The following is an 18,519-nucleotide window of genomic DNA, read 5'->3' as shown; positions in this document are numbered from 1 at the left end:
GACGAGTGTCTGCTGTGGTCCCACCTCACAGCCTTAGCTCTGCCCTTCCAGAGCCTGCAGGAACAGCGCATGGGGGAGGATATTTTAAAGCCTGGACCGCAGAACAAATACATGTGAAAAGTGACCACCAGAACAGGCTACTTTATGTGGAGTACCACGTATTATCTCCCGTCTCCATGCCTTTGGTTGTGACTGAGCCACGGTTGCCTGTAGACAGCCAGGAGAGCTCATGCACTGATGCAGAACATCATTGCGGGATCAGGTTCGTTGGGTTTAACAAGCAGAAGGTTGTTGTGAGCTGGCAGCAGGTATAGCAGTGGTGCAGGGCAGCGAATGATATCCTGCTAGGAGGTGGTCTCACCCTTGGGACTAGCAGGGCACAGAAAGTGTCAAAGTGCGTAAAGTTTTAAGGGCAATGTTTTCCAGGCAAAAATTCCCAAAGACAGTGCAGGTGGAGAAGCCATGCATAAGGCATGCCCCGGAGTCATGGTTCCTGGGCAGGAAACAGCAGCTGGGAGTGCTGGTGGCAACCTGGGTCTGAAATGCTGCTGCAAAGCAGGCAGATGTGCACAATGTACAAAGTTGTTAGAATTCAGTTTATGTGAATAGTTGATAGAATATCAGTGTGTCTCTGTTTCAGGACCAGAGAGTCTTATTTGGTAAGGATGGGCCTGAATATTGGTAAGAGCTGGTGAAAAAGTTCAGGGCACCATGTCCTTTTGAACTGTATCCCGTACACAGCTTTTCTCTGTTGTTCCCTTTCGAGGTGTGGCTTTTACTCATACCCAGCAAGAAGGCAGGCGACCAAAGACAGCTCTTGCTGCTCATCCCTGCATCAGGCCATATAACTCAATGGAAAAAGCAGATTTTTAACACCCTTCCCCAAAGCGTGGCCCCGCTAACCCAGGTACTCCACTATCTAGCTCCTGTGTCACTCAGAGCCCTGATCCCAGAACGTATGAAGGTCTCTATATTGCTGGTATGGCCCAAGTCACCCCAAGAATCCAACTTTTACTCTTCAGTATGACAAACTACCAGCTGAAACCTAGGGCCATGCCATCCATTTGGGCATGAGTAGAGCCATATCTGAGCCTAAGCTGTACACACAAAAAGAAGAACTGTACAGTTTTTATGTCTTTTTATTTAAAAGGACCTTAATTTAGGTGCTGGATGTGTTATTTTTAAATTAGAGCTAATCATCCCATACTCAAGGCTTGGTCATTCATACCAAATATTTAGACCCTGCATCTGTTGTGACAGCTTTTAGAGTACTTAATAAAGAAATAAATAAGGAGGAAGCTCAGCCTAGCTCATGTTCTACTGTTGTGATGCTAGCACCCAGTGTAATCTGTCTGTGCGAGTTTGTGCCACCTGAGAGCCTTCCTCGTGGACATCCTGGCTTGTCTGTCATTCCTCCCTCATAGGGGTGAATCTCTGGAATAGGGCCCTACGTAAGAAGGATCCCTTGAAAGCTTCTGTAAGAACACAGAAGAGATGGAGCAACACCAGCACACCCCGTCATTAGCAAGCTGACCTGGTCACCAGCCGCTCTTGGCTTCAGTCCCAGAGTGCAGCATTCTCCAGAGCTGAAGGATCTTCTGACGCAAACCTTCAGGCTGCTCTGCATAAATAATGAGATACCGGAGAAGCTGGGGCTGGGGCGGCAGACAGTACATTAAAGAAGGAGGATGAAGAAAACTTCTGGTGCCACCCACGGCAGGCTCAGAGGTAAAATGAAGACTGCAGGTAAGAAGGAAGACAGCCAGGTAAGGCTGAGAGGCACCGAGATGATCTGCAGCTACAGGACAGCTCTGTCCTCACTGCTGCTGCAGTGCTGGAACATGTCCTGCTGCCAGGTATTGCTTGCGCTCCCCCTGTGCCACCCGGTCTGATTACTGCAGTTACTCCGGGTTCACTGGAACCACAGGGATTTTCAGGTTTGAAAGCCAAACCTTTTGATGTCAAGGAGGGGTAAGTGTTTTGATGCCTTTTAAGAATTTCCTTTGGAGTTCTCTGGGCTAGGAATTATTGACCGGTGAAAGGAGGAGGAGCTCTGTGGAGGGTTATGTGTCAGCAAGGGAGCTGAAGGTTGTATCATCATGGCAGAGTGTAAATTAAGATTGCATAGAAAACCTTTATCATGTCTGTAGCTTCTGATTGCTTGAATGCAACCGTGCTATGGCTTTAACAATGTTTAAAATGCATTTTCCTAAGTTTTGTAAAAGCTTACTAAAAAGAGAATTCCATTAAGGGAAACCATGTTGACTCCGATTTCTTCCTCAGTTCTCCCTGTGCAGCTATTTCTAAATCACTTGTAAGCTTTTTCAGCTATGTGAGTATTAGATGGCGTAGAGTTGAGCAGAGTAAAATGATCGATATTGTAATGGACTTCTCATCCTAGTACATGGCAGAAATAATAAATGTCATGATATATGACAGCCCTTCTAAAGCCCGGTGGAGCCAAACGAGATGCAGTAAGCATATATCTCCTACTTGCTACCCGTGTTTTGCTTCTCTGTGTCTGTCCTTTGTTTCCTCCCACATTTATTTCCTCGGTAATGGAAGACTGTAATTGAATTAAAAGCGACTCTGTACGAAGAGGAACATGCTGTGGCTGCACCGCTTCCCTTCGGCAGGACTGGGTGGACTTCTGCAAGCACAGCCTGTGTTGTGAGCTGCTGAGTGCTGCATGGAGCAAGTTGTGGAGTGGTTTTGACAAGCACCCAGGTACTCGCATTGGCTTTACATCAGGTAAGTGTTCGTGCAAACAGCTGCAGCCTCTTTCACTATGACCACGTAGAATTCCCCTTCCCACTCCAGTCTGCTTGTCATTAGGGTTGTGCCAAAACTTCATTTTAGATTTTGATACTAGTTCCTATTTTTGAGCCAAATCAAACAAATGTCTTATCTGTATCTGTACAGCTCCCCTTGGCTGAAATGCCTGATCAATTAGCGATGCCTTTGTTCTGCCAGTGACGCTGGCCACCATACTCAATGGGTTTTCCTTCCTCTGCTGCTTCACAGATCCCTGTGCCCATCTTCCCTGTCCTGCACTGCCAAGCTGCCACTCTTTACCTACATTTTAAAGGTCACCCTTCAAAGGAATTGCTTCTTAAAGATCATGAGAAATGAACAAAGCCAGAAGTTAGAAAATGAAACACTTCTCTGGTGTCCTAGGGAGATTTTGAGTGCAGTAAATTGGAAAGGATGTTCATGCTGCTTGTGTGATCACTCTGCCCTTACACCAAGAAGTGACTGCAGATGAATTTCAGACATGCTTAGCAGAGGGCTCAAAGTACTGTTACATGTGTGTAAGACTGGCTGGGGAGGACAGGAGACTTTTTTTCCCTGCCTCCCCTGGTTCCTGCCCACCCAAAAAATGTGAACTCATCCTTACACACCAGAGGAACCACACAGAATAATTTTCAGTACTCTGATGATGAAGGAAGTTTGTGGGGGAGCTGCCACCTTGTCAGACACAAGCTATGGACACCCACTCGAAGGAAGCCAGCCTTCCTCAGCTCAGCTGGTCGCAGGCTGCTTGTTTCCTCTCTGATACTTGAGTCTCCTAAGATTGAAGTTTTTCTGCACAGTTATGAGGGCTAGAAGTTCTCTTTGTTCTGAGTTCACTTCCTGGCTTTAATCTCAGGTTGCTGATAATCGAAGCTTTACCCGAAAAATTGTTACTCAGAGGAAAAGGAGTGGCACCACGGCATCTTTGGTGTGGCAGTTCTGTCTGCAAAATCACGAAGAAGACTACTGTGGTCTAGCACCGGGGCAGGAGCTTAGGAGACGTAGAAAAGCCTGTACTGTCCTTGAAAACTTCCTCCATCTCCTGACAACTTCTGGTCCTTCCAGAGCAATCAGGCTTTGTTACCAGTTTAAAGAAACTACACACTCCTCTCAGTTTTTGTTTGGCATCTATCTGCCAATGGACAATTAATGAAATGATAAGGTTAGACACTACTCTTGTCTTACATTTACTTGGAGCAAAGCATATGCTTTGAAACACCCATCTTTATTCTTTTTCTCTTGAAGTTAATGTCTTTTATCAAGCTCTTAGATTTAGCATTATAATGGAAAACAGATGCAGATCTTCTTACATGCAGACCTACTAGTTAATTTTTATTTGTACCAGATTTGTGGTATTTTAGGTAGTTCTGCATTTCCAGGTTCACAGAATGAGCTATTACATACTCAGGATCCCTTATGTTCTCTTAATTGTGACCTCCAGTTTCCTTATGGGCATTCATGGTTTGTCACATCCAGAGGCAAAAACTGTTCTGCATAGAAAATGTGACTGTAGGGTATGAATGAGCAGTGTTAGGAAACAAAGGCACAGCAGGTGGGAAAATACTGCTTCTAACAAAGAATGTGTGAAGGGAAGTACAGAATATGGGCTGAAGCAAAATGCAGTGCCCCGTACCCACTGTAACAGCACAAGTCTCCATGCCCCTCAATGTTCCCAGCACAAGCCCAGCATCTGGCTTAATGTCTTTGCCCCGATGCAGTTACTTTTTTTCCTGACATGAACGTATTTTCCAGAGAGCTGATTGTGGTCCCTAACCCGCAGTGCCCCCATATGTGTCCACTGGAGTAACAGAGCTGGTGCGCAGCACACAGTGCTTACAGAGCTTCCACAGGAGCTGAGACCAGGTTCAAAATGAAGAAGTGCAAAACTCCTCTTTTTTGACGTGACATCCATCAAGGTGTTATGTCTGTACAAGGGTGCAAGTCCCCCACCCTCACTCACATAGCAAGCCACACTATTTATTCCTCTACCTTGTTTTCACACACAAGTCAATTTTACTATTATTGTATTTGAGTCAGCCTGTGGCAATCCACCTGACAAAACCTCAGCAGACAATCTGCTTTAATGTTAACAGGATTGTAGGGGGATGTATCCTGGTAAACCCAGGGCTCAAGGAACCTCATCTTTGGAAAACTAATTGAGTTTTGCACTAAAATATGAGACTTCACTCTAGAAAATAAGCTAAACATATTGTAAAACTGCATTTACTCTTTTTGAAAGAGGGGGTGAGCTCTGTGGGGGAGCAAGGTGAATGGTGCATTTTGGTGGGTTAGACTCAGTTTGCCACTGTGTCACTTGTTTGTCTCATTTTGGTAATAGAATTAAATTTCCTACTCTATGAATGTGAATACAGATATTATGGATGTGAATTACACATTTCAAATTAATGGAGGGGCTTGTGCTCTGAGGCTGTATGTTCAGAGTTTGAGAGGGGGGTGCTCAGGTAAGGTGTATTTATCTTTATTAGCTTTAAACCATCTAGTTTGCAGCGCCGAAGCCTCCCCACCGTCCGGATCAGCCCCTGTTCGATGACCGCCGAGCCCCCTCAGCGCCTCCTCCATTTTGAGGCCGCCCCACGGCCACGCTCGCGACCCCCCCCCCAACACCGTTAGGCCGGGGATCGAGAGTGCGCACGCGCGGTATCGCCCGGCGGGGGCGTGGCTGCGGCGCGGCTCTCGCGAGATCTCGCGAGCTATATCTGGGAGGGGGGCGGGCGCGCGGCTTCCTTTAGTGCGCGTCTGCCCGCCGCGCTGCACGCATCGCTCAGCTCCGCTCCCCCCGCCTGTAGGCCGACAAGATGGAGGACAGCGCCATGGACATGGAGAGCATGGGCCCGCTGCGCCCCCAGACTTTTCTCTTCGGTAACTGCTGCCCGCCGGGATCCGGCCCTCCGCCGCCGGGCTCCTCCGCTCGTCCGGGCCGCGCGGGGCCTGCTGCAGGCCGCGGCCTGGGGGCGCCTCAGTGTGGGGGGGGAGAGTGAGGGAGGGGAGAGCTGGGAGAGGAGGGGGGGGGGAAGTGAGGGGAGGGAGGGAGCGCGTGGCGCTGTTCCCGCCACTCGCGCGCGCTCGCCACCGCCGCGCGCACCCCACGTGGCGGGCACGTGGCGGCTTTGTTCCGCGCCCGGCCCGGCCGCGCGTGGGGAGCACATGGGGGGGGGGGCAAGGCTCTGCGCTGCTCTGCCCCGGGGGGGATCGGGGCTGCCGCGGGGCGCTCCCGGGGTCGGGGCGGTGCTCGGCGCCAGGCCGCGGCCTTCGCCGCCGCACGTGGTGGGGGTGGGGGGGGCGGTCCGTGGAGAGGGGGAGCCTTGGAGCGGCGGGATGCGGGGTAATGGGCGGCGGGTACCTGCCCGTGAATAGCACACCGTGCTCATATCACACCGTACTCATATCGCACCGTGCTCATCGCTCGGTGGTTTCTTCGCAGGTTGCGAGCTTAAAGCAGATAAGGAGTACAAGTTCAAAGTAGATGATGAAGAAAACGAGCATCAGCTGTCTTTGAGAACGGCAAGTACTATGTGTTCTTTAAGCTAAAGTACTGGTGGGTGATCTTGTGAGAAGTGCGTTTAACGTATAAATTCGTTCCCTTTTGTGATAAGCGTAACAAAAACGTCCACTGATATTGTATGCTTTATAGTAAGTGATATAAGGCTGATAAAGCTTAAAAATTAATTCACAGTAGGTTAGTTTGCTGAAAAGCATTAAAGGCTGGAGTATACACACTGACAAATCTAAGGTAGTAGTTCAGATGCTGCAGGAGCACAAGGGGAGAATTATTTTAATCATAGGTGGACATTCTTCAGTAGACTATGGAAACTTTATTTTGAAAAGCTTTTCTGTACGTTTCCCAGATAAAACTCTAGTGCTTTTTTTCCTTCCTGCAAACAGCAAATAATGTGTCCTTAAATCTTTTACTGCCCCAGCAAGCAAGACACAGCATGTCAAGGCCTTTGCCCTAGGCTGAGCATGTTTTGTTATGGTTAGCGTAAGCACAAGATGCCACGACTTAACAGGCAAGGAGTTTGAGTTGTAGTGTTTCTGTGCTTTATCGTTTATTTAAGCACAAAGATATATCCTGATGCCAGAAGAGCTTTAGAATTGGGAATTGCTTCCTGTGGGAGACTTGGGTGCTAGCCTTGTCCAAGGCACAACTTAAAACAATGCTTACAATGTTTTCATTTACACATTAGTCTTGTAAATTACATGTCTTCAGTCTTTGCATTTTATGAAAATTGCAGCCTTGACAATGACTAATTTGTACTTAATTGGTAACCTTTTAAAGTTTATTTTGAGGGAAGGATAATTAGTAAAGTATAGGCAGGGCAAGTTCATGTGGCAGTTCTCACACCTGAAGGTTCCTAATGCAGATTAAGTGTGTCAGTGTGAGTGACAGTTAATTGTAGAGTGACAGTTGATTGTATGGCTTTGTCCACAGACTCTGATCTGGGAAGTTATTGATAGCATCTCCTGATTTGAGTGTACATCCTTCAGTGAGGATGATCCAGACTGAATGTTTATCAGTACTTAGTTTTTTAGGGTTGTCTGGAAAGAAGTCTCCTTCAAAAACCTGTCTTTTAAAGACGAGATTGTCCACAGGAGTTATGGGGGTTGAAATAAGAAGCAACAAAGTGGAAATACCTTACGAAGTTTGGAAGCTCTAAGAAGCATCTGACAACAAAAAATACCATGGCAAGCAGAGTAAGAAGTTACTGGGAGATGAAACATGAAGCTAGTGAGCCCTGTGCCTGTGATCTGTGCACATGATAACAGACTAGGTGAACAAAGGCTGACACATATCATGCAAGGGATGTAGGTAGGAGATGCAGTAAAGTGAGGAGAAAAAAGAGTAAAAGTGAAACGGGAAGCGGGACTGATGATGCATGTAGAGGTAGAAAGTGGTATGGGGACAGATTCACATGTTTGCTTTTATTAATGAAAGCTGAGATAAAGCAGGGTGGCCACCACTTCATTGCCTACTTACTGCAGTTGTGTGTCTCTCCAGTGCAGAAGGCAAAGCCCAAGAAAAGCTACTTGCCAGCCACTCAGTAAGCAAACAGGTGCCACAGTATTACTTGAGCTGTGCAAATGGCAAGGGTAACTGGGGGCTAGGGGCAAGTTCTTAAATGAAACTCGTCACGGTGGGTTAACCCACCAGCAGAGCGATTCATTTTGGTACTAACCCATTTGAGAGATGACATCAGAGCACCAATTTCCCCTGTTCAAATTTACAGTAACAAAACTTGCCAGGATTAGTGACTTCTGTATCCTATTTCTCAGTCTTCAGCCTGATAAGCCTTCTCTGGATCGTGATAACTTGACTAAAACACAGCTCTTAGAGAATGGGAACTTGAGTGTGCCCCTGTCAGCCTGAAGTGTCTACACCCACATCTTCTATGGGGGGGTGGGAAGCTTTCTTTTCATTCCCATTGGAAAAGGGCACAGAGAGAGCCTTGTTAACTTGTCTCAGGAATAATGGTAGTACTTGAGAGAATTCTTGGTTTTCAGAGCTCTTGCACGTAATGCTGACTCAGAGGTTAAGATGGAAGTTTAGGCATGTCCCATGTCGTGTCATTTGTTTGCCTCCCTTCAGCTATGATTTTGAGTCTTCAGAACGTGCCATTGTTGTAGTTGGTGTAAGGAATAGAGGAGCTTGAGTTTTGAAATATGCTGGGACAGCAGCTCTGTCCTTAATAAATGAATACAGAAGGCTCCTGCCTAAAAAATAGCATTGAGCTCAGCAGCTATATAAAACTTAACTCCTCCTCAGAGTTGAAGTGCATAGTGTAGGTGATGCGGTGAAAGATGTGGCAGATGAAACATGGCAGGAAAAAGGTAAGGTTTGAGGCTGTGATACTCTGGGAATGAAAGTAGTTGATTATCTTTCTCTAGTCATGTATTTGTGCTTCTTCCTATGGACCGGCTCCAGTGCTGGCTGGACTTAGCACTGACCCCCCAGAAAGCTTTACTGTGTTTTCATCAAAGCAATTGTCTGCAATCACACCCTGTAAGCACCAGTGTTATGGGGAAAGAGGTTATTGGCTGGGGGAGGAGTGCAACTCAGTCATTAGCATTCAGAATCACAGACATCAGTCTTGAGTCACAGAACAGTGAATGCACTCTAAGAGTCTTTGAGTATTTGAGATTCTCAGAATGTGTACTGTTCTTTGCTTCACAGGTTACTTTAGGGGCTGGAGCCAAAGACGAATTACATGTTGTAGAAGCAGAAGCATTGGACTATGAAGGCAACCCTATTAAAGTAGTACTGGCGTCTCTGAAAATGTCTGTGCAGCCTACGGTAAGTAAATGAGCAAGGAAACGTCTGTTACAAATGGGGTCTCAGGTGAGAAGGACAAGTTAGTAAAGGTTTAGGTTGTCTGGATTGCAATGATCTGCAAGTGATGTAGTGAGGCATAGTCAGTGGGTTCAGAGAAGTGTCAAATTTGGCACGTGCCATGAATACAAGCTAAATGGATATATATCTTTTTGCACCTAGCAGACTTGTTCTAGTCACCTGGAGATGATAGACTTCGGTTCAAATTGCGCATTTTTAAAGAAGCTATATTAATTGTGCATGTCATCTCCGTGTATACAAATGTATGTATTTGCAAGTGGGTGCATCTCTAGTCCCTGTTGCTTTCTTGGAGCCTGGGATGAGAAAATCTACCTTTTCCTTCAGATCAGAAATTCTTATAAGATTGTAAAGATGATTGCTACCTTCTGTGGAATTAAAAGCACCTTCCTTTGATTCTTGCCATCTGGAATGTAATTTGAATCGGGGTTGTTGATGTTGTGCAAGTGGAACTGCACAATGCTGGGGACAGGTGTGATGGTTGATCTTAAAATTATCATTGCTGCAGTGATGTACAGAAACATGGATTGGTCTGGTTTTGAAAAGCGTGATTTAATTATGATACGCCATGACTGTTGTAAATCCAACCCTGTCGTGGCACTTAGACTCAACACTTCTGGAATATTCTGCCAGTTTGAAACTTGTAATTGCTGTATTACCATTGGAATCTCCAGATGTTGGTGCTGCTGGTTTTGTTTGAATGGATTGCCTGTTACACACACCTCGCCTTCCATAGGTAATGCTTTTTTTGTTTACCTAGGTTTCACTAGGCGGCTTTGAGATCACGCCACCAGTCACCTTGAGGTTGAAATGTGGTTCCGGGCCTGTTTATGTCAGCGGTCAACATCTTGTAGGTATGTATTGTTCTGGTTGCTAATCTTCAAAACTAGTGTTTATTAATTTGCAAAACAAAGGCTTTCTACATGTTCCTTTCTACATGTTCAACATGCATGTTACAGCTGGTCAGCATGCTATGTTGTAGCGGTGTCATGTGCATAAGGCATTGCTGTTGGAAAGTTCCCATGCTTGAGCCTGAATTGCATTGGGGCAGAGCCCTGGGACCTTACTGTCAGCACCACCAGAACTTCAGAGGTGTATCTGGTATCTCGAGCAATGCATTGACTGTCTTCAGAAGCCTGAAGTAACTGAGGGCAAAGGAGTTCAGAGAAATGCTTCTATATACTTTCTTGCCTCCTTTTTGTATGGATAAGGGGAGTTTGTCAGCCTCTCAATTCGGGTTCTAATTGCTCCCCTTAAAAATGGGCGCTGCTGTTCCCCATATGGGAGCTTTCTCCTTTACTTAGAGTTTGAGAAGGCTCTCTGTGAATTATTTCTGGTTTTTTTTCCAGTAAAGGGTAAACCAAGCCTTTTGCTTTATAGAACTGTCTTGAAACTGATCTTTCTAGAAATTCTTAAATATGTCCTGGATATGGAGAAGTACTTGCTCTTACCTTCCTATGGCTTTTTTTGAGATGAGTGTTGCAGCATATGGGTATCTTTTATCCATTCTTGGATTTTGGTGTAGTACTATCTGCACCCAGTCAGCTGGAAAAGCTTCTGGCCTTAGTGGTTAGTGCTGATGGGAAGCTTGCTCAATTGTTTCCAGCATCCCAAGAAGGCCTTACTTAGTTGTGGGTGATAATCTGTTTTACTAGTAATCTTGTTTTTGCTATTGTTAAATGAGGTGGGTATTTTACATGTTGCCATCATTTTATCAGCATTAGAGGAAGAACCAGAATCAGAGGATGAGGAGGAAGATACAAAAATTGTGAATGCCTCAACAAAGAGACCAGCAAGTGGAGGAGGAGCTAAAACACCACAGGTATACTTCTAATTTGTTGGTCTGCAAAATTTTCTTTCGGTTTGGTATTTATTCTGCCTAGGAGTGAGTGGTTAGATTATTTGCAGTGATTTACTTAATAGATGGTCTGACATTTCTGGGGGGCGCGGTTATTTTGCACTTAGATCTTGAGAAGTATTAAGTTACAGGATGTATTAGCCACAGATTGTTTTCAAAGCTTTGCTGAATAGGCTAATATGAAGGCTACTTCTGCAGAAACTTTGACCACTGAAGTAACTCGATATGTGCAGGTTTTGGAATAAACACTAGTGTGCTGCAAGAGTTTGAACTTCTGTTGAAACACTGTAATGTAAATCCTTAAAATCCTTTTTTTTAAGAAAAAAGCAAAACTATCAGAAGATGATGAAGATGATGATGAAGATGATGAGGAGGAGGATGAGTACGTATATTTGTTTTGATCATGTATTTTGAAATACAGGGATATCTTTAAGAATGAGTTGAGTGACATAACTAGATGTTAAGTGAGGAAGCTACTTCTTGGTCTTAGCTACCAAAAATGAGCTCAAATTTATCTCCACAATGTAACCTGAATCAGTGTTATTCAAATATGTAATACTGGGTTCGGAAACTTCGTTTAACCTTGCTCAGTAACTTCGAGTAAATTTAGAATTTCTTTAGTACTACTGCAAAGTCCTAAGATTCACACATTGAGTACTAAAACAAAGGGAGTACCTTTAAATACTTGAACAGGACAAAGATTATTTGGCGTAACACCTTGTCACGTGTTAAAACAAGTTATGGTGAGTGACCACTTTCTAATTCTAGTGATGAGGACGACTTGGATGATGATGAGGAAGAGATCAAAACACCAATGAAGAAAGTAAGTGGCATGTTTGTGTGTATCTGTTGAATGTAGACGTAGTGACTCCTCTTTATGTGCTAATGCCAGATGGACAGTTCATCCGGACAGGAGGGACACGTACTCGCACCTTTTTAATAGGTGTTAATTAAGTCTTAGGAATTTGATGTGCATAGGCATCTGATTTCTTACTTTGTTACAGAGGGGTGGCTGGGTGCTTCTTAACTGTCCGTGTATACCCACGTGCAATAGTCAGGCTGTTGTGGTTTTATGTATAAAACCCTGTTGATACATGTGGATTGTGCTTTGCCATTTCAATTAGTCCTGCATGCTGTGAGAAAGGTCTTAGTGACTTTTTCTCAATTAAAAAAAGTTCTGAGCTGTTGTGAGCCTATAGGAAAAGACTTGCTTCAGGCAGCCCAGTGCTTGAATGTGAAATTACATCAGCCCTTGAGTGCCATCTGGTGGTAAAACAAAGTAAGACAATTTGGCAGTTGTGGAGTTGAAAGATGGTAATTTTTTTTAAGACTTACATTTGCATATTGACATTCTTAGAAACAAACATTTAATGTTTTATTTCACTAAATGCTTCTTTCTCCTGATGAATTTCTTTAGGTAATAGTGCAGGGTAGCTTAAGGTCTGAAGATTGTGTTTGACTGCAAGTTTCCGGCTATATAATCAAGTCTAGCGTGACTGAAGGAAATGGTCCCTTGATTATATAGGAGTACAAGAATCCCATTCTTAAATCCGTGTATGGCATTGCCTTTGCACATCCTGGACAAGATTTCTGTATAACATACCAGAGAAGAGCTAATGATTGTGTTACAAATAACAAGTAGTGCTGGTCAGATCTTAGGCTTGCAGTGACATCTAGAATTTATTTAAAAAAAAAAAAAAAAGGACTCAAGCCTTGCACCATCTCTGCCCAGAAAACTCTATGGTCTTACATACCCCCTTAGATAATTATATAAATGTATGGAAAATGAAGTCCCACATAGTTGTATGGCATCATAACAAAATTGCCTTGACTATGTTCTGTATTGTGTTGGACCAGCGGTTTGTCACTTGAGTTCTGTTGCGTAAGCTGTTTATGCTCAAGTAGGAGGCACTGATCATACTGCAGTGGAAACAAGGGTGCCTTTTTGCTTGAAGTTAAATAGTATGTGTTTGTCATAGAGTCTTTAGTATTATGTTAACAAGCATAACAGCAGTTTTTCGTGACAAATAAGCTTAAATGCTTTCTTTTCAGCCTGTCCGTGAGCCTTCAGGAAAAAATATGCAGAAAGCAAAGCAAAATGGAAAAGACTCTAAGCCGTCCACACCAGCATCCAAAACAAAAGTGAGTGAAGGCAAATGAGTCAAATGCTTGTTCTACTGTGGAAGCTGGTTTCCTTGCTTACCAGAAACAAAATGTACTAATCCTAAGTTTTTGAATGAATAGGAACCATGCTGTTGCTTCATTGCATTGTGTTGCCTTGTGAAACTCTTCAGTAAAACTGCCTATACAACTACAACAGCTGATGCTTGTAATCAGCTGTGCTGTCCCTCATGAATGTTAGCAATCCAATTGTTTAAATGGCTAGTGTATATTTTTTGGGGTACATACTCCTACAAGAGTGTTGCTCCAATGCTCAGCTGCAGTACAACAGGAGACCCTTGCTATTAAGGAGTCTCACTTTTGGTTCTAGTTTGCTGCCTACCTTGTCCCAGCAGTGCTGCTTTTGTGGCTTAATAATATCTTAGGTTCGGAAACTGATCCGTGTGAGAGCTGAAAGTTTTCTTCAGTTCTGTAGTTGTCAAGCTTCCTTATGCAGCTTTTCCTTCCTGTGTGTACTCAAATAACTTTACAGGGAAGGTCAGTACAGAAATTAGTACGGGATGGACAGCAGCATAGCACCTGGAAAGCACTGTGGCTATGTACCTTTTTTAAAGTATGAATCGAATCTGGCTGCAGTTGTGGAGCAAACCTGAAATCACTGAATGTTTGGCCTGTTTTCAGTTTCATTTGTGTTGGGAGAAACAGCTGTGTTGATGTGTGCCCAGAAGCATAAGATGATAACTGCAGTTAAATTCCTAACTTAGCATACTTTACATTTTCTTTGAAGAATGTTTTGGAAACACAACTTTTTTCTGTGACTTGTTGAAAACAATCTGAAATGTCTGTGATAGCTAGTTCTTGTATTAAAAATAAATTAAGATTTTTGTTTTCAGAAAAATTGATTTTGTGTACTAAGCAGCTTAATAAGCAATTTTCTAACAATACCTTTCAGACTCCAGATTCCAAGAAAGATAAATCTCTAACTCCAAAAACACCAAAAGTCCCTCTGTCGTTAGAGGAGATTAAAGCAAAAATGCAAGCCTCCATAGACAAGGTGAGTTTTCTAAAACTTAAGGTTTTGTCAGCTTTACTTATAATACTTGAGCAGCAGAAGAATGTCATTAAGAAATGTTTGCGTGTCACTGCTTGCAATCTTGTTAGCAGAGTATATTGATGTTGAAGCTCAGAAATGAAAACTCACTTAGGACAAAGATGAGCATTGGTACTCACAAGGAAAGGAACAAATAACAAATTGTTATTCTACCAGTAGGTGAAGTTAGTGAACTGTCCTAGTTTCTGGTGATGGGGGGGATGACATGACTAAACTGTGCAGCCTGTAAGGCCTTGTAACTTCCAGAAGGGGGAGATAGGTGCTTGTGATTAAAAGAACTGCATTTTAGTAGAAGTGCTCTGTCCGTAGGTTGGCTGAGTAAAAGTGTAGAGGGTAATAGCAATTCTTTCCTCATTAGCCAAATTTGGATATGTGTGCTGTCTAGGTGTGCAGTACAGTACAAACAAAGCCTTACTGCAGAATAGGTGGCAGTGGGGATCTGACATGTACACTGTGCTACTGTTGTGTTTTTTCTTCATTGACTGAGAATTGCAGAAAGAGCATGTGACTGATCCAAACTCTTTGCTGGAAATTTATTTTTTGGACAAAGCTAAAGCCTGTGCTGATGTCAGTGCTACAAAGAGTTCTGGTTTTAGTTTGGTCTGAGAAGAACTGTTTTTTCCTTATGCAGGCGTTCAAGTCATCTAAAGAATTAGAATCACAGAATGGTTTTGGTTGTCAGGTACCCTAAAGATCAGCCAGTTCCAACACCCCTGCCATGGGCAGGGACATCTTCATCCAACCTGGCCTGGGGCATCCACAGCTTTTCTGGGCAACCTTGTTCCAGTGCCTCATCACCCTCTGAGCGTAAAGAGTTTCTTCCTAATAGCTCATCTAAATCTACACTCTTGGTTAAAGCCATTACATCTTGTCCTGTCACTAGACTCCCTGACAAAGAGTTGCTCCCCAGCTTTCCTATAGCCCCCTTCAGGCACTGGAATGCCGCTGTAAGGTCTCCCTGGAGCCTTCTCTTCTCCTGGCCAAACAGCTCCAGCTCTCTCAGCCTGTCTTCAGAGGAGAGGTGCTTCAGCCCTCTGATCGTGGAAGCATTAGCTTTATCTTGGGTTTAGATTCTTAAAGCTCTAAGGCAGTTTTGTCCTGCAAGGGTTTAGGTGTATATAGTAGGTGCAGAGTGATATATGACGACACTGATGTATGACATTTAAGCAACGACTGATATATGACACTTAATTGGGATAGAAGTGCCTATCCCTAAATTGTGAACCTGATGGTGATGGATGGTATCATTCTGCTAGGTCAAGCTAACCTCTTGGATCAGATGGGCGTTAGGGTGGTTTTCGTGCATGACTCACGGAGGAGCAATGATCAGTGTTTCTGCAGTGTAGGCAGAAGGGGCTTAGCTATTCACGGTAGGCAGAGGTGTTCCTTTGGAAGGAAGGGTATACACAAGTTAACTGGCAGGTGGCTGTAGGTTACACTTCTCATTGCTGAAAAGTTTTTACTGGGAAGTGTTGTGTAGGCACAAATACCATAGAAGCAATAGCAGGCAGCTTTAAGGCTTTCCAAGATGCTGTTAGTTGGCCGTAGTAAGGCAAAAGGTTTGTGTGGCTTTTTGCTGTAACAGCCAGCAAGTTAACAGCTTCAAAAATAGCTTTTATTAATTTAATTCAGGGGGTCTGCTCCAGTAAGTAGATATCAGCAAGCTAATAGAAAAGTGTCAGTACTTGGTAGGTAAGCCTTTGTCCAAATACAAGCTTTTTGTTTGTAGTATCTCATTTTCACATAATCTTAGAGTAGCTTTGTATCCCTTGAACATAAAATTGCCATCTTCTGCAACCTGCTAAGTGTACTGTCATAGTTAGCTAGATACTTGAACTGATGTACCTGAAGAATTGCTCATGAGGCATGTGAGAAGATACTTACGCTGTGCTGTATCTTCCCTGGAGATGGGAGGTGTAAGGATGAACCTAGATCATGAGTTACTCAATCTGTTTTGTATGTTTGAGTACATACAGTTTCAGAGGTGAAAAGAAAATGTCTCAAATAGTTCATTAAATTCTTAGAACTGTTGTATCAGAATGAGACTTAAGGGGTTTGGTGGAGGGAATGTAGGTAGGAGATGACTTAAATTTTTGCTTCGGAGAAGAGCTAAAGCAGATATGTGTTGCAAGTTGCACCCTGCAGTAGGAATCCTTAAATGTGGAATTAGTTCTAGTTGATCTGAAAAGCACAGGAATGTTGACTACAACCAGCTTGCTGTTGTGTTTTGGAGCATGAGCAACGATGCTTGTACGGGCATTTCAGTGTGTAGGCACATGCTGCTTTGAGAAATACCTGGGTACTGTAGAAAAGCAAGCTTTTAAAAAATGGTTTGATTGGTTTTGGATGTTGCAAGTGGAGTTTGGTAAAATTCCACTTGTATTGCAAAGGATTTAAGCTTTGTCGGAGTTGTTTGTTGGAATGATGAAATGGCCTGCATACGCTAAAGTTTATTTTTTTCAAAATAGGGTTCTTCCCTTCCTAAGCTGGAACCCAAATTCGCCAACTATGTTAAGAATTGTTTCAGGACGGAGGACCAGAAGGTAACTAAATTTATTGAAACTTGATAAAATCCAAAAACTTTTATAACCTGACTTTTCCACTTCTTAATCTTTACAAGCTTTGGACTGTTTCAAAGGGTTACAAACCACTAACAATACTTCAAATTAAATAAATGGGAACGGTTTTAAGGGTTTAGTTGGCTAAGATGAGAAAGCTAATATTTTATTACATTTTTCCAGCTTTTATATGGTTGGTAAATTATCTCTTGCTTACTAAACCCACAGAATTTTCCTTTTGGCACCATATTGGCTAAGGAAATGAGCTGTGGTTTTCCTTGCTGCTGAAGTTGGCCACCTAGGCCAGTCTGCTGTTCAGCCTTTTGTTGGGGAGGGTGTCTGGGAGGGGGAACTGTTTTGCAATTGATATTATGGCTTTCTTGCTGCGTTTTCTCCCAAAGTCAACTGAACTCTTGTAAGAGGGCAAGCCAAAAGGTGGTATCAGGAAGCAAGTTTCTGAATTAGTTATTACTCAACATGTACTAGGTTAAAATGTGTCTTAGATTTCCCTATCAAAATTCCTGTAAGTCAAGACTTTCTTCCAGTGACAGAATTCCTTATGCTTTCCTGCTTCCTTCAGTGGTTCAGAGTAAACTTGTCTGATAGACAAATTGATAGGTTCTCGAAAGAATGTTTAAAAGCAGTTAGCCTCAGCTACTGGAGTTGGTCTGACATGAGCCAGGGTAGGCAGAGTTCAGCCAATATTTGCCTAGCTGGTCCACACCCATCCTCTTACCTTCACTGAATTCTTACTATTGCAACTGAGTGAATAACAGTCTTTTAGCAGAAGGAGCTAGTGTGTTGCTTTCAACATAATTTTCTCTGAAATAAATGCTTTTTTTTTGTAATTTAATGTTAGTATTTTATAGAGTAAGTGGAGATAGTAAACTGAAAATAATAAAAATAGATTTCAATTACTAACTTTTTTGTGTACGCTTCCAGGTCATTCAAGCTCTCTGGCAGTGGAGACAGACTCTGTAAGAAAAGAAAACAGTTTAAACAGTTCATTAAAATCTGCAGTCTTACTTCTGTAACCATTATTTGGCTGTCCTTTTTACAAATGCTGAAAGAGCTTTCCCTACAGTGTCTGATAAATGTCATCCAGATAACCTTGCCAAGAATGTGTTGTCCAAAATGCCTGTTTAGTTTTTAAAGATGGGACTCCACCCTCAGCTTCGTTTTAAGTATGTATGGAATGTTTTGATAAGGCATGGTGGTGGTGGTGGTCAGACAAATGGAAATGGTGGAAAGACTAAATGTACGTGGAAAAAAAATAAAATTTAGTATTTTAATAAAGTACTATCGTTTCTTTTTTATGGGTTGGGGTAGTCTGCATACTCAGTGCGGAAGATAACAGGGTTTTAAAGTTCTTGTAGGAACTACGAAGTATTTTAGCTACTTCTCTTTAGCAAGTACGCATCAGTCAACTTTGTCATCAATGTTGTCAACTTCAAAAACAACTATCCCAATTGCATGAGTTTTACAGCTACTGAGCATTCGGCTTGGTGAGAAGACTAGGTGGTAAGCAGGACTTTATTCTTGTCTGGAAGTGACCACTAATTATATAATTGCATAAAACAGCCCTTCCTGCATCTCAGTTTCTGACCTGCTTCATTGCTCTTTGGTTTATGGTTTTTCTCTAACAACTAAATTTGTAGGGCTTGTGATTCCTCTTGTAAAATGTAATGCTTTTGATTTGGGAATTGCTGGCAGT

General features: G+C 43.2%; 1 protein-coding gene across 1 annotated transcript; it reads left to right on the top strand.

Moving 5' to 3' along the window:
- The first annotated feature begins 5,498 nt into the window (after positions 1 to 5,498).
- Positions 5,499 to 18,101, top strand: NPM1 (nucleophosmin 1). Its single transcript, XM_080554754.1, has 11 exons — positions 5,499 to 5,673; positions 6,236 to 6,315; positions 8,984 to 9,103; positions 9,918 to 10,011; positions 10,876 to 10,979; positions 11,336 to 11,397; positions 11,784 to 11,838; positions 13,068 to 13,157; positions 14,089 to 14,190; positions 16,716 to 16,790; positions 17,748 to 18,101. The coding sequence occupies exons 1-11, from the start codon at positions 5,610 to 5,612 to the stop codon at positions 17,784 to 17,786; spliced, it is 885 nt and encodes a 294-aa protein (XP_080410880.1). The 5' UTR covers positions 5,499 to 5,609; the 3' UTR covers positions 17,787 to 18,101.
- Positions 18,102 to 18,519: the final 418 nt, after the last annotated feature.

Source organism: Anser brachyrhynchus (assembly GCF_964034855.1).
Source record: "Anser brachyrhynchus genome assembly, chromosome: 14".
Classification (NCBI taxonomy): Eukaryota; Metazoa; Chordata; class Aves; order Anseriformes; family Anatidae; genus Anser; species Anser brachyrhynchus.
Note: the sequence above shows the minus strand (reverse complement) of the source record. Positions and strands in the feature narration are given on the sequence as shown.